The sequence below is a fragment of the Mizuhopecten yessoensis genome, unplaced genomic scaffold (assembly GCF_002113885.1).
Source record: "Mizuhopecten yessoensis strain PY_sf001 unplaced genomic scaffold, ASM211388v2 scaffold716353, whole genome shotgun sequence".
NCBI lineage: Eukaryota > Metazoa > Mollusca > Bivalvia > Pectinida > Pectinidae > Mizuhopecten > Mizuhopecten yessoensis.
The window spans coordinates 1,052,853-1,070,233 of record NW_018480074.1 but is presented as its reverse complement, the minus strand read 5'-3'; the positions used below and the strand labels follow the sequence as shown (position 1 = coordinate 1,070,233).

At 36.7% G+C, this 17,381-nt stretch overlaps 1 protein-coding gene across 9 annotated transcripts in view; it reads right to left on the bottom strand.

Moving 5' to 3' along the window:
- LOC110443593 (prostaglandin E2 receptor EP4 subtype-like) overlaps positions 1–17,381 on the bottom strand; it is a 55,792-nt gene that overhangs the window by 5,919 nt on the left and 32,492 nt on the right. For 6 of the 9 annotated variants that reach the window (XM_021487893.1, XM_021487895.1, XM_021487888.1 and 3 more), the window contains one exon: positions 4,451–5,411. In XM_021487893.1, the coding sequence (XP_021343568.1) occupies positions 4,451–5,338 (888 nt within the window). In that variant the 5' untranslated portion in view covers positions 5,339–5,411. The other 3 variants (XM_021487892.1, XM_021487889.1, XM_021487891.1) reach the window with 3 other exon arrangements.

Below are 17,381 nucleotides of genomic sequence, written 5' to 3'. Positions count from 1 at the left end.
GGGGATAGTTACGTTGAATTGTATGTAGGGGATAGTTACGTTGAAATGTATGTAGGGGATAGTTACGTTGAATGGTATAAAGGGGTTAGTTACGTTGAATTATATGTAGGGGATAGTTACGTTGAATTGTATGTAGGGGATAGTTACGTTGAATGTTATGTAGGGGATAGTTACGTTGAAATGTATGAAGGGGATAGTTACGTTGAAATGTAAGTAGGGGATAGTTACGTTGAAATGTATGAAGGGGATAGTTACGTTGAATGGTATGTAGGGGATAGTTACGTTGAATTGTATGTAGGGGATAATTACGTTGAATTGTATGTAGGGGATAGTTACGTTGAATTATATGTAGGGGATAGTTACGTTGAATGGTATGTAGGGGATAGTTACATTGAATGGGATGTAGGGGATAGTTACGTTGAATTGTATGAAAGGGATAGTTTCATTGAATGTTATGTAGGGGATAGTTACGTTGAATTATATGTAGGGGATAATTACGTTGAATGGTATGTCGGGGATAGTTATATTGAATGTTATGTAGGGGATAATTACGTTGAATGGTATGTAGGGGATAGTTGAATGGTATGTAGGGGATAGTTACGTTGAATGTTATGTAGGGGATAGTAACGTTGAATGGTATGTAGGGGATAGTTATATTGAATTGTATGTAGGGGATAGTTATATTGAATGGTATGTAGGGGATAGTAACGTTGAATGTTATGTAGGGGATAGTTACGTTGAATGGAATGTAGGGGATAGTTATATTGAATGGTATGTAGGGGATAGTAACGTTGAATGGTATGTACGGGATAATTACGTTGAATGGTATGTAGGGGATAGTAACGTTGAATGTTATGTAGGGGATAGTTACGTTGAATTATATGTAGGGGATAATTACGTTGAATGGTATGTCGGGGATAGTTATATTGAATGTTATGTAGGGGATAATTACGTTGAATGGTATGTCGGGGATAGTTATATTGAATGTTATGTAGGGGATAGTAACGTTGAATGGTATGTAGGGGATAGTTACGTTAAATGGTATGTAGGGGATAGTTATATTGAATGTTTTGTAGGGGATAATTACGTTGAATGGTATGTAGGGGATAGTAACGTTGAATGTTATGTAGGGGATAGTTACGTTGAATTATATGTAGGGGATAATTACGTTGAATGGTATGTCGGGGATAGTTATATTGAATGTTATGTAGGGGATAATTACGTTGAATGGTCTGTAGGGGATAGTTATATTGAATGGTATGTAGGGGATAGTAACGTTGAATGGTATGTAGGGGATAGTTATATTGAATGGTATGGAGGGGATAGTTATATTGAATGTTATGTAGGGGATAATTACGTTGAATGGTATGTCGGGGATAGTTATATTGAATGTTATGTAGGGGATAGTAACGTTGAATGGTATGTAGGGGATAGTTACGTTAAATGGTATGTAGGGGATAGTTATATTGAATTGTATGTAGGGGATAGTTATATTGAATGTTATGTAGGGGATAATTACGTTGAATGGTATGTCGGGGATAGTTATATTGAATGTTATGTAGGGGTTAGTTACATTGAATGGTATGTAGGGGATAGTTATATTGTATGTTATGTAGGGGATAGTTACATTGAATGGGATGTAGGGGATAGTTACGTTGAATTGTATGAAAGGGATAGTTTCATTGAATGTTATGTAGATTAGTTACGTTGAATGGTATGTAGGGGATAGTTATGTTGAATGGTATGTAGGGGATAGTAACGTTGAATGTTATGTAGGGGATAGTTACGTTGAATTATATGTAGGGGATAATTACGTTGAATGGTATGTCGGGGATAGTTATATTGAATGTTATGTAGGGGATAGTTACGTTGAATGGAATGTAGGGGATAGTTATATTGAATGGTATGTAGGGGATAGTAACGTTGAATTGTATGTAGGGGATAGTTACGTTGAATTATATGTAGGGGATAATTACGTTGAATGGTATGTCGGGGATAGTTATATTGAATGTTATGTAGGGGATAATTACGTTGAATTGTATGTAGGGGATAGTTCCGTTGAATTATATGTAGGGGATAGTTACGTTGAATTGTATGTAGGGGCTAATTACGTTGAATTGTATGTAGGGGATAGTTACATTGAATGGTATGTAGGGGATAGTTACGTTGAATTGTATGAAAGGGATAGTTTCATTGAATGTTATGTAGATTAGTTACGTTGAATGGTATGTTTGGAGTAATTGTTTTGAGTGATATATTTAGGTTATTACGTTGAATGGTATGTAGTTAGTACTTACAAAAAACACGATATTTTGGAAGTATTTGTATTGAATGGTATGTTGTTAGTACTTACAAAAAAACGATATTTTGAAGTATTTGTATTGAATGGTATGTAGTTAGTTCTTACAAAAAAACGATATTTTAGAAGTATTTGTATTGAATGGTTTGTAGTTAGTACTTACAAAAAAACGATATTTTAGAAGTGTTTGTTTTGAATGGTTTGTAGTTAGTACTTACAAACAAGAGGTCCATGGGCCTTAACTGTCACCTGATATATTTATACAGAGAGTTGATTTCGTTTTTAACATGAACAGAAATATTATTCAAAGTGACAAAAAACAATAAAACCACCTTATTCAATATCAAGCATACAGATTTCAGACTAAAAAGGATTTGAAACTAGCACCTCTGATTCTAAACAAGGAAAATGAAGAAATTTTAGCACACTGACTCCCTTGAGCCCCACCCTACAGCCCTTGGGGGTAGGGCTGGCTCAAAATTTTCAAAGTATCAAACTGTCAACTCAAGGTTATAATTCCAATCAAGTTATTAACATGTAATATTCAAAGTATCATTTGCCATTATAAACCATAATAAATTTTGCCCCCCACCCCCCACCCCTTCTCCATGGGGAAAATGTGAGACCCTAGGGTCATAAACCTTAGGACCTTTTTCCATCTATGAAGAGTATTTGATTCTACCATATCTGGGTCTTGAGAAGAAGATTTTTGAAATTTCAGTCAATTCAACCCTTTTTGGCCCCACCCATCAGCCCCTGGGGGTCAGTCAGGGCTCATAGGTGCATACTATCAAACTGCTACCTAATACTGATAATGCTAACCCAAATTGAATTACTTCCAATGGAAATTAAACAAATGTTGGTCCAAAATGTGATTTCCCTATATAAACTATAGTAAAGTTTACCCCCTCCCCAGGGGGAAACGTGAGACCCCAGGGTCAAGAAATTCACAATTTCAGTAAAGCACCTTAAGACCCTTCCATCTATGAAGAGTATTTGATTCTACCATATCTGGGTCTTGAGACGAAGATTTTTGAAATTTTATTCAATTCGACCCTTTTTAGCCTCGCCCCTCAGGCCCCTGGGGGCGTAGGACTAAACCGGCAACATTTTTTGTTGACCTTTGTCCATGGAAGGTCCCTGCAAAAATTCATTGCAATTGGTTCAGGGGTTTTGGAGAAGAAGATTTTTGAAATTTTAGTCAATTTGACCCCTTTTGGCCCCGCCCTTCAGGCCCCTGGGGGCGTAGGACTAAACCGGCAACATTTTTTGTTGACCTTTGTCCATGGAAGGTCCCTGCAAAATTTCATTGAAATTGGTTCAGGGGTTTTGGAGAAGAAGTCGAAAATGTAAATTGTTTACGGACGGACGACGGACGACGAACGACGGACGACGACGGACAAAAGGCGATCGCAATAGGTCACTTGAGACTTTGTCTCAGGTGACCTAAAAACGATATTTTGGAAGTATTTGTATTGAATGGTTTGTAGTTAGTACTTACAAAAAAAACGATATTTTGGAATCATTTACGTTGATGGCATGTGGTTAGTTAGTAATTACAAAAAACGATATTTTGGAAGTATTTGTAGTGAATGGTATGTTGTTAGTACTTACAAAAAAACGATATTTTGAAGTATTTGTATTGAATGGTATGTAGTTAGTTCTTACAAAAAAACGGTATTTTAGAAGTATTTGTATTGAATGGTTTGTAGTTAGTACTTACAAAAAAACTATATTTTGGAAGTATTTGTATTGAATGGTTTGTAGTTAGTACTTACAAAAAAAACGATATTTTGGAATCATTTACGTTGATGGCATGTGGTTAGTTAGTAATTACAAAAGACGATATTTTAGAAGTATTTGCATTGAATGGTATGTAGTTAGTACTTACAAAAAAAGATATTTTGGAATTATTTACGTTGAATGGTATGTAGCTAGTACTTACAAAAACGTTATTTTGGAAGTATTTACGTTGAATGGTATGTAGTTAGTACTTACAAAAAAAGATATTTTGGATTTATTTACGTTGAATGGTATGTTGTTACAAAAACGTTTTTTTGGAATTATTTACGTTGAATGGTATGTAGTTAGTACTTACAAAAAAAGTTATTTTGGAATGATTTACGTTGAATGTATATAGTTAGTACTTACGTTGAATGGTATGTAGCAGACACTAAACACGAACGTGATGGTACACATAAATACCACCATTTGTGTCTCTGACTGCAGTCGTTTCTGTGACTTGGAACGATGTGGTCGCCGTTTTCTGTCTATCGATGGCGAATTTTGAATAATCCTTTTCTTCCTCATATTTATTACTGTTGATATGACGACGATATTACAGAGGAAATTAATGACGATGAGAAGGAGATTTATCACAGAATAGGTTGTCGCAAAGGCGACGTCAGTTTTGCTCTCTTTATGGAAATTTAGGAAGCACCAACTTCCGGGGTATTGTTTTTCGTAACTTCCGAATCCCATGAGCGGCCACGAACATACAAATAATACAATTATCCAACACACCACAACCAATATCTGGGCCTTTTTTCGCGTAAAATTTCTCGCATAGAAGAATGTGAATTTGAGAGCTATTAATCTGTCCAACGACATGGCACACACAAGGACGGGTGTCAGAAAGCCAAAACATATCATGGAAAAGGCGTGGTACATGCAGGTCGCCTCTCCGCCTACCCATTGCAAATTGTTCGCATACACAATGATTGCTATCGGACCGGTCATCAGTTGACCAATCAGGTCAGTCCAGGCCAGTCCGGCCAAGAGTGTAAAAAATACAGTCTGTTTAGTTTCCTTTTTCATTGTATAAAGTACAACAAGGGCTAATGTGTTGCCCATCAGTCCAGAAGACAACATGAGGATGGGGGTTGATAAATTGATGCCCATGCCCTCCTCTTTACATGGCGTGCTCCCATTCCCGTTTCCGGGCCCACATGCGGTTTCCATCGATAGCTTCATACTTCCGTTTCCGGCGTAGTTGTTGGTCATGTACTCAAGACTCGAGGTGTTGACGGGGTCCTCCATCTTGTTTCCGTGTTTGCCGTTCCCGCCAGCGACAGCGCCTTAAGATCGATGGACGGTGTTCGCTGCCCAGAACCTGAAAGTAAAATGAAATCGGATAGGTAAACAAACAAATATATCGGAGTCCAGAAACTTGACCCATTGCCAGGTGTCAGCTAGTCATAGCCTAACAATACTGTTCTTGTACCCTGGTAATACGCAATTTCTTAACAAACGTGTAAAAAAGTCATTTCAGTATAAACTGCATGGATCAAACACATACATGTGAACTTACCCTGTTGTAAATAAACATTGAATTGGTTTAATGATTGCGGCTCAAAGACTTCAATTTCCTCGCTCAGCCAATCGTTATTGAGTGTAATTTTCTTAAAAACAAGCCCGGCCCACACATCAATGAAGCTCTGTATGTTTATAGTATTGTTGACTCAATTGTTAACGACAAAATGGCGATAAAACTTCCACATTTTTTAAGAGTATGATATTTAACAGTAACCCACAATACACAGAGAGAATGTTTAGTTAGAATCCAGTTCAGCGTGATAGATGTGAGGGCGATATGATCTCCGGTTACCACTCTTACGTTACTCTATGTAAAGGAGAAACATACCACGGAGTAAAACGTCTACACAGTTCGCACGCAATAACATGTTTTGGTCAATGGTATTTTCGTACATGAACCTCCATTTTCGTCATCTCCCTGACGGTGTTATGCCGCCTGAAGTGTTTCGGCCCTATGTCTATATGTGTTCTGTATGTGTGTTTCTCAGATAAGTGTTTACATTTTACTTACCCTCGTCATCACTGGGGTATCTGTTTATATCTTGTGGTAGCCGTCAATAAGCTAGCCTCCATGTATGTGTGTAGTACCAGCATACATAATTCCATTCAGAACCAGCTCATGTGTAACTATCCTGTATTTTTTTCTTTCTTTTAACTTAATATGATCAGGTAGAAGTGTTACTGAGGTAAATCTGCTACAGTGTTACCTGTAGCGCCCCGTAGAGAATCAGCTAGTCATAGCGACGGTTTCATGGACGTTTTGACTGCTACAATAGTATATCATAAAAATTATCTCTTTTGCGGGGGAAGTTGATCGACGCAGAGCACAAACAGATGATAATGCTAGTGGTATTTACGTTTAATGAATAATTTAACTTTATAACTTAGTAGCATCACAGTTGATATATACCTGTCGTCCTCATTTATATAGACCATCTTTGAATTCGAATTTTAATTAATGGCCATTTTTACAAACAACATATAGGTATATACTAAAACTTTGATACACACACACTTATCTCTAAATTACCGAATCTTATGGCGAAGACCTGTCATTTATTCACGTATTCAGCACCATTAGTGTAGTAATTTCTAAACAAACGTGTTAGTTTCAAACTGATTTATTTTTCAAGACACTTCGGAAAATATTGATTTCATCATTATTTATTTAGTTTCTATGCACACATCAGAGAATCAAAGCAAATACTAAGCATTTTAACGCCGCATTAACTTCAGGGAGTCTGCTATAACGGCCTCCAACAACTAAAATACGAGGTACAACGGGAACTGCTGTGTATAACTTCTTTGACAACGCATGTTAATAGATGAGAAGTTTGCATGTTGTTTACCTGTAGAAATAAGTATTTTACCTGTGTAATTACGGGTTTTGAATTACAGGAACAAATCGCCGTTTTCCGCTATAAGGACAAGTGACCTGCCAGAATGTGTACAAGTCTATATTAGATTAATATATAATCATATTTTGAAACAAATTTTCCATTAAAAAGGAAGGAAAACGTCGGTGGTTAGTATGATTCGACAGAATATGAGTGTCCTATACTTAATTTTGACATAACATATCTAGCACCAGGCCATGTCTGTGAGACGAGACGCATTATAATCTAAGGCAGGGAGACCTGGCCAGTCCAAAATACCAGTGTATGTCATCGTTATTAAATTAAATAGCGAAAATCGCTGTTATTAAGTCTTAAGAGTATATATCACTAAAACAGCTAGACAACAATTATTCTGTCGATTTAACAGAAGAGTTCTGATGTTGGTGGTAATTAAATTGAAAAAGATTTTAATGTCTAATACGTACATATATATACCATTCTAATAATAGCTTCGCTACATAGGAAAGGTTAAAAGGTGATAAGACATTAACTGTGAATGTTATTGTTAGTTTGAAAATATATTGAGAAACGTCGTTTCTAGCTCGTATATTTTATAAACTTACATCTACTTTTCGCATTTCACAGCAAAATAATGACCATGGAATCATCCGATACATCTGATGCACTTGACTGCAGCGCGAAAGTTCCAATACTGACAAGTTTAGGTACCTACAAATGCATTGTGCTGGCACTTTAAGTAAATATTGTTGTATGATAATGACACAGATTTCGCATAATGCACATAATTCCATATGCATAAATCAAGGATACACCTATCATTTTAAAACTCGATTTTAAATCCAAATTTGCTTCGCTTTATACCTCATATTAACATCTTTAAAACCTAAACCAATCGATCGACTGGCCAATGAAATGATAATGAATATCGCGGTGATTGAATGATTGTGCTTATCGTGGTGATTGCATGATAATGAATATCGCGGTGATTGAATGATAGTGAAATCGCGGTGACTGCATGATAGTGAATATCCCCGTGATTGAGTGATAGTGAATATTCTGTTGATTGAATGAAAGTGAAATCGCGGTGACTGCATGATAGTGAATATCCCCGTGATTGAATAAAATAATTGCATATCGTGAGTTTAATGAGTGAAACTATTGATGCCGCAGTGATTCAAGGATAATTAATATCGCTGTGATTTAAAACGTCAGATTATATCGCGGGGATTAAATCGCAGTATTAGAGTGAGTTAGTTGAATATCGCGGTTGTTGGATGTACTAGTGAGTACCGCGGTGTAAGAGTGAGACGGTGAATATCGTGACAATTAATTAAGCTGTAGTAAATACAGCGGTGATTAAATGAGGTAGTTTTATTAAAGTGATTAATCAAAACGGCGTATATATCACATGTTTTGTGAAATATAGCGGTGAGTATATTGTTATTGCATTGATTCAAATATGACAATTGATATCATGGTGTATCTGATGTTGTCTGCCGCATTGATTAAATCACGAACACACTTTACTCAACTGTAAATATCATTTTCCACGGACACCGAAAACAATACGACACTAATCATCTACATGATTAATAGCGATGGCTGAATATCTCATTACCTGTTAACGGACGCGTGCAATCCTGGCTGACACGGTACGGTTACGTATTCGACCGATGGCTGTCTGTCTCCTGTTTGATATACTCTTCAACACCTAAGTATTTTTTCAACGTCTGTCTAAATATTATTTCATTACGTGACATTCTTGTAATGCTTTATGTACAACCAATATTTTGCTTGCTTACAATTCCTTTTTTTTTTTTTAAATTTTTGTTATAACATTGTAAATTTTAAAGTGACATCATCCACTGTATTTAAAATTATCACGAAAAGACGTATAATTTACCTTTGTTGTTCATACGTTTCTTTAGTCGGCAATGCATTGATGACGTCATTAGGCAAACAATTCTCGTTTTGACATATCAAGTACTGTGGTATACATAAATGAAAGTATAAGAATTAAGGATTTCCAATGAACTATAGCAAATTTATGTTTGAAACATATTAAATTATTAAATGTACTGTACATTATACATATGCAGTCATCAGCGTATATGGCACTTGCATTAGTACATGTAAGCTGTACAGTATATTATATTACATAGAACGAGCGTCGGACGTCGAGCCGAATGTACGTTCTCTAGTTGGTCAAACGACACTGTGGCTTACAAAGAGGTTTATTTCACCCTATCTCTCTTTTACTTTCTTATTTTATTTCTGTAACTGTTACGAATATCATATCAAATGAAAGCTTCAAATTTTACTAAACAAGATAATAACGCCACTCTGCTGCGTATGGTGGCACATTAGGATCATGTTTGCCTTTTCGCTTTGTCGCGGCGAAAAAAGCGCCGTTTTATTTTCTTAAACGGCACTCTATCGCTTTTTCGTGCTTCGTGGGTGAGGAAAACAACGCCATTTTATTTAACAAAAGTGATTTGTTGACACGAAAAAGCGTCGTTTAGCAAAATAAAATACATGTAACGCCTTTTTGCTTTGTCGCCGGATCAAAGCGAAATTGCGGGAAAGGAAAAGTATCCCTCAGCAGCCACCATGGCTGCGGGTAGTCGCAATGCTGTATTGTTCTGATTGATTCCAGGTGTGACATAACTCTTTAACCATATCACCAGCTCGCGTCATTTGTCAGTGTAGGGTAAACAGCTATCGAACATTCACAGTGGTCATTCCAAAGACACTCGGTAAAATAATCGCTCAAAATGACCAAAATGGCCTGACCGTCGATAATATACCCCCAATGCTGACCCAAACCCCGTCCTAATTAGCGTCCTATCTTAAATGTTTTAAACAAACTTACGATAAGGTTGGCTACTATCTAACAGGAATGGTCAACACAACGTCATCAATTACCTCTTGACCATAACAATCTACGCTGACCATGGTTAGCGGCGCCTTACCACGTAAACATCATATACTTAGGAAACGAATCGACAATGGGTTATGAGATATATCGAACAAGAGGCTTGGTGGACTGCCTAGAATAAAGTATATTACTGGTATATTTAACTAATTTTCTCGAGTGTATTATGGTAAATAAAAAAAATGTCAAAAAAAACCCCGGAAAGAACACGGAAGTGGTATTAAGTATCTTTTGTTCATTCTTACGCAGCATTTTTTTCATCCTTGTGATATATTCTTCATAAATACACTCATGATAGTTAATTAATTGTATTTTATTGCTCCAAAAAAGTTCATACACATCTCACATGAGCATTCGGAACACCTCAGCATATTTGTTATGTGATGAAAGGAATTGTAATCGGGACGAGGTGTTCCGAATGTTAAAAGGAGTACAAAGTTACAGTTCCATCGGAAAATTGAAAGCTACTTTTACTTTCAATAGAGGCGGCGCAGTATCAATCGTTGCCATTAATTTTATAATTTATATACCTGACCACTGGCTGTTTTAAATCTTAAGGATTTGAAAGAGGGGCGGATTTAATATCATTTATAAATTTGATGCTGATCTCACACTGACAGATCAAGATGCTGGCGTCACACTGTCAAAACCAGATACTGACGTAACATTGGTAAAACTAAATGCTGACCTCATTTTGTCAAAGCTACACACTGACATCTCATCTGCAGAATGTTGAGATGTAAGATGTAATTTATTGACATTGCAAGACATCGGAATATAACTTCAATTTGACAGTGTATCAACTACGAGATGAGCGTAACATCAGCTTTGTCTCTCTGGAATCGCGGAATCATTTGAATAAAAAGTAATTATTGCACTGGCATTTAATTATTGCAAGGTTGTGTACGTTTACACACAGCGATAGACCAATGCAAACTGCCGTTACAACACACGTGTCTGAATGAGTCTCTCTCTCCGACCATATAAAGAAATCGGAACTCATGGTTTGACCGAATTGGGTAAACCATGGAAAGATTGCGTTCTCTAAGCTAAAAACTGGTGACCATCTACACGCTATAAGACCTGGATATGTCGTCCTAAATACTATCTTATGTCAGTTTTTGTTTTCTGAAATAGGATAATACATTTTTACGTTGTGTGGGGTGATAAGGGTGATTGCAAAGGGAGGAGGGGGTAGAGGTATTTTGTGAGGAGGGGAAGATAAGGATAATACGTTTACATTGTGGGGAGGTGATTTGTGAAATTGATCGCCCTAACTAGCCTTCAAGTCAGCATTTACTTCACCGTAACAATACAGTTAGTAGGTCAACGGGTACAAAGCCACACGGAAATCTACAGGGAAGGTTATGAACACAAACAAGTGCGATGTGTGACGTCACTTATCTCAGCTTGGTACCTATTGGGGCATTAATCACATTTTACGTACATGGCACCTGCCCTATAAATTCTTAGGTTGGAATTTGGATAAAAACATCCGATTTTTATATCACAATTAAACTTTGAAGGCTTCTTTAAAGAGAAAATATGGGCAAGGTAAATATGACTGAGAAAGCGAGTTGGGAGAAATGTGTTTACGAGGAACAGAGACCATCGACCTGTATTGGTGTTAACGAAAGTCGGCTCGAAGTGACAGATGTCGACAACAGGCAGTACGAATAGAGTAAACACAATGGCCATTGATTTAGCCTCATTGTAAGAGTACCACGTGTGTACTTTAGACAAAAGTACTATCGGTATGGACCCACAAAATCTGTACTTAGAAGACGGAGCTTTAATTGATAACATTCGACTACACTGTAGTCGAAAGGCACTGTAAAGGTTCCGGAAATAGCGATCACCGAAGTGAAAGCTAAATAAATCACGTTGTTGGACTATTTTAATTATTATATATGTTGTATAATTAGTCAAAACGGATACAGCAGATATTACATGACAATAAGTCGCTTCCACCTGTAATTACAGAGGTTTAACAACCTTACGGGTATGTGTGAGCTACACGTACAACTATATTTTATGATTACATAAATGACCTTCCGCGTGTATGGCTGTGACGTTTCAAACTTTCTATCGTAATATAAAAAGGCAAAGCCTAAAAAGAGCATTGCTTCAATTGATCTCTGACTAATTCTTTGTTAAAACGGGCCCATTTTAGGAAAAATGTATATCAAAGTTCACATGTAGGAACTATCTGTTAATCATACAAATATATCTCGAAGGATGTGGATGCAATCTTGATTATTTGTTTGTTTTGTTTGTTCAAGGATTCTCGACTTCACAACAGTTCCGGTTAGAAAACAGGTCCCAAGGGAGACGCTGTAGAAAATAAAGAGTAGGTGTAGGTGTAAGAAATACCCAGGTGAAGCACTCCGGACAGCAGATCGAATATCGCGTGGCAAAAATCATATCGGAGTCCATGCTCCTTTTGTGGCCTATTATTTTTCTCCTTAACGTGTACATTATCAAATTCGCCCTAGGAATCCAAATAATATATATGGGGAAACAGTAACCCACGTCCTTTGCGGTAACTCTTTTGAAGAGCTACCGAGATGCACATTTGCAATATAATCACTGAGAACTTTTATAATAAATCTTTCTGATAATGAGTGATGTTTCATGGTATGGCGTAATTTAAAGCCACAAGTTGCCCCCTGATTTTTTCTTATGAACTTAGTCATGTGATCAATCAAATTATACATCTGCTAAAAAATGTTTTAGTTTCAGATAGCGCAGGATAAGTTTGCATACCATCAATGAGTCCATGTCTGTTGCTGCCTATGTCTTTGAAAAAGGATCACTAAAGTATTCTGTTTGTCCTCAGTATATTTCACAATTTCGGGCTGATTTTAATATATAAAAATATATTCCGTCTTTGCATATTGCAGAGTTATCTTCTCTTGGGAGCAGGTATTGATTGTTACGTCACTTGTTTGTGACAGTAACGTCATCAATTTTTTAGAAACGACGTAATTTTCTCACACAAACCAATGACGTAACAATCAATCCCTGCTCCCAAGAGAAGATAACTCTGCAATACGCAAAGACGGAATAGTCAACTCATGATCTCTTTTGACTACATAGGAAAGTGAATGATCCAGCTATACTCCCAATTATCAAAATGTTTATAAAAAGACCGTGTTTAATGTTGAATGAAATGATTTTGAATTGTCGGATGCTGAAAAGTCGTCCATGTTTGAGATCATAATTTGCATTAAGTAATGGTACATTGGTAGAAACATCTTATTGGAATTGGGCTCTCTACCTTAACAACAAACCGAAAAAAGAACGATGAATGTTTCATATAAATTCTAAAATCTGCAGACCAGGAGGTGTAGACATTTCTATCACCTTTGCATTAGAAAAGTTGTCGATTCCTTTTAGATAGACATGATGGATATATGCAAATCACCATCGATGATATTGATCTTTTAAGAAGAAAACAATGAACCTTCCGAGAAAGCTACAAATCTAATCGTGACATATTTGGTGTCAGAAGCAGCCTCTGTTCTTATAACCTTAACAACCAAAACCTGGAAAACCATTTGTCTCTGTTAATGAGTATTCATCACTTTCATTCACCAGCTGATTTCCCGTGTATGAAACTAATGATGATTTACCGTTATGATACCGAGCTACCGTTACAGGGGCGGGTCATCAAGATCACGTTTGACTAAATCTAATTTTTGACGCAAAGTATTGTCTTTGATTGTAGTTAAGAAACCTTAAAATTAATTAGACAATTAGAGACATATATTATCCATAACATTATGCTTTAAACAAAATTGAATAGAAGAGTGAATAAAATTGTGTTTCGAACTCAAATTCGATAAAACTACGTCAAAATATGAACAATGGACAGATTTTCATGGAGACCCTTGAAAACGTACAAAACGAGTAAGACCAGATGTTTTGGAAGGAAAGCCTCAAAGTCATTTAATGCCGCTCAATGATATCAAACACATTAAACGTGCATATTAACACGTACACAAATCTCTGATGATTTGAATCCCAAAGTATAAAAAATATTGTGAAGAATTTGAAAACAAATGTTTGAGAAGTATCTCTAAACCATTTGTGTGACAGCTTAATGTTGTCTTAGATAATTGTTTAGAGTTGTACTGACATATGTTTACAGATAGGTAATTAAATACACTGTTTATTTTGTGAGGTTATAAACGCTACTCCATGCGATCATCAGTCTAAATAATAAGATAATTACAGCTCGCAGTGAAAATCAGCACCTTGCTGTGTGCAAGGGCAGAAATGCGGCTCCCAGAAGGCCCGAATGCTAACTGGCTGATTGTAATCCTGATCACTGAGTAAAGAAAATAGTCCAAACGGTGACTGACTCATAGTGATGCGGGTCCCTGTTCTGTTAACGGAGTAAAGAGAGGGTCCGAATGGTGACTGCCTCATAGTGATGCGGGTCCCTGTCCTGTTAACGGAGTAAAGAGAGGGTCGGAATGGTGACTGACTCATAGTGATGCGGGTCCCTGTTCTGTTAACGGAGTAAAGGGAAGAGTCCGAATGGTGACTGACTCATAGTGATGCGGGTCCCTGTTCTGTTAACGGAGTAAAGAGAGGATCCGAATGGTGACTGACTCATAGTGATGCAGGTCCCTGTTCTGTTAACGGAGTAAAGGGAAGAGTCCGAATGCTGAGTGATTTACAAATAATGATGGCTATACCGTCATCGTCAGAATTAATGATTCCACGATTTCGGGACTATGTCATGAAGTTTATCAAATTTCCTCGGTAATGAGTTAATGAGTTTTTAATCACACCAATCGGTGGCATTGTGGTAATAATCTTTGGATGTCATTAAAAAAATAACAAAAGTCTCCTTGTCAACACACAGATCGAGCACGCGCTCTTTCTGATAACGGTTTCTAAAAATATGGGCACAGTAGTTGTTAAATTATGTTAGAAGGGTGATAGTAAATTATTTTTCTTTTCTATTCTGGCGATTGAAACATGAAATGGTTTACACTCTCGACCTAACAGTCTCTGCTTCAAACCAAATGTCATGTTGTAACGTTGTATAGACACTAAAAACGACGTTTCACCTCCTAATTGAACAATCAACACGTAATTAAAATCTAAATTGGCAATCACCAAAATCACGCATTCCGCTCGAAAATCAATGTCAAGTCCAATATACTGCTTTTAGCACAATAACAGCCTACTCAACGTATCTCTACTTTTAAGCATTACATACTTTACTGTCTAAGGCTATGCTATGAAAGTTTATAGTAACCTGCTGTAAATTGTTAATCCTTACAATAAAACTACATACATGTATAACATATTACTGTATATTGATCTATTTATACAACCAAGGGGCCGCGGTGGCCAAGTTGTTAAGACTACGAGACCTACGTGGGGCAGTCGCCAGGAACTGGCTTTAGGTCGCTGTCCTCCACCACCAAAATCTGGCACGTCCTTAAATGACCATGGCCGTTAATAGGACGTAAAACCCAACAAACAAACACAAGTACACAACTACTCTCTACAATCATTCAAACAATCTCCCGTGCGCAACCATGCTTTACAAGCTTTTGCCAGTTTAAGCAACGGTTCACACGTGATTTACTTTTTTATTTAAAACGATCTCTGATGAAATATGCGGAATACACATTATATGGAAAACAATGGTACAGGAGTTTTGCCAAGTTTATACTTATCTCTTGCCATAAATTACTTATAAAATGATGCAATATACATATATTTTCCTCGTGAAAGTACAAGAAAGCGGATGTCGAAAGTATATCGTGTTTTGACTTGCTAACTGTAATAAATCGTTTCCTTAAATAAAACAATGGAATGAGCAATTTTCCTAAAATCGTGACAAATCTTGTCAAACCATTGAAGCAGTTTGTCCATTATTAATGTTAAATTAGATGTTTTATTTCATCGTATCAGCTGCTGATGGGAAGCAATTAATAACAGATAAACAATTAAATCGAAAACGTACGAGATTGTCGGTGCCGAAAATATACCTTCCCCAATTAATCATCTTCTGTTCATTTAACATTATTTATGTGAATCAAAACAAAACTGTTATCCTATATATAAACTTTGACATAAATAGATTTCATGCATAAAATAAAACAAGTTTAAACTAATTCCAACAGACGATGTTTTATGTGTATTTCAAAGGTAGCACTCGGTACTGGAAACTAATGAGATAAGTACATGTCATGTTCTGATAGAGAGGAGGAGGAGGAGGAGGAGGAGGGGGGGGGGGGGGAGGAGTTCACAGAGTAAACAGATTTATATCTGCTGTACGGCCTATATGTAGATAACAGTCGCTAACTCCTACATGAACGGCATAGTTAGGCACCTGCTGTACAAATTATCCGGCCATTTCTCGACAACATTGACTGTAATCACGAATATGGCAGTCTGACAAATAAACTTATTACATAATTAGGAATACGTTATTAACTCATTTGGTTTGCTATGAAATAATTGATGCGAACATGGCATGGTTAAACGATATGCATCCTTACAGTATTCATTGGAGGCGTACAACAATGACTTTATTCTGGATATTGTCAAACAAATTTTAAACTGCAATTGCCTTGATGTTTCTTAAACAAAGGATGATTTTTTACAAGAAAACTATTGAAGGGCACGCGCCTTCTGCTTCATTGGCGAAACCCACAAGGTAAACCGAGGACAAATCCAAGCAATGTCATGTCTTCAAACAGGGAATCGGGGCAGTGACAACGGAACTACAAGACATACAATGTACTAACAAGCAAATTTCTTAATATCGACCTTCATATCACACAAGGAAAAAGATGATTTTCAAATAAGATCATAACGACGAACCCTAAACTTGCGCATAGTTTCATGTCAAAACGATAACAAACCGCCTATAGTTCTAGTTATAGAACAGTTGTTATCGTATATATTTCCAAATCATTATTTTTTGGTTTGTATTCGCCATTACATAAGTGATCAAAGTCATCCCCGATATCAGCATTGCAATAAGACTCATTCCGTCTTTACGTTTTGTTTTACACAGTCTGTCTCACAGTCTCAGAAAACATGTCGTATTACTTATGTACACTGAATTTGTATAGAAAAAGCCTGTCTTTATTGTCGAGTTTTGATAAATAAGATGATTGTCCAAATATGTTTTGAACAAAGGGAAGACATGATGGCGGGAAACAAATTGTATATCACTATGCTATTTCTGTATGCTTCTCACCGCTTCATGGTACTTCCATATATATAACTTAGCAATTTGTCATTTAAGAGTGTGGTCATAAATTTGATCTGATTAAAATTCGTGTTTCCAGTTTCATTGAAAGCATAAGCTATATTACGTAGAGTGCCTGGTAGTTTACTTCCCCTGAAGTCAGTCTGTACCAGGACCTAATATTTCTGGGATTTTATCAAGACCCATTGATGCATCCGTTTTATCCCATAAATAATTAAATGTGAA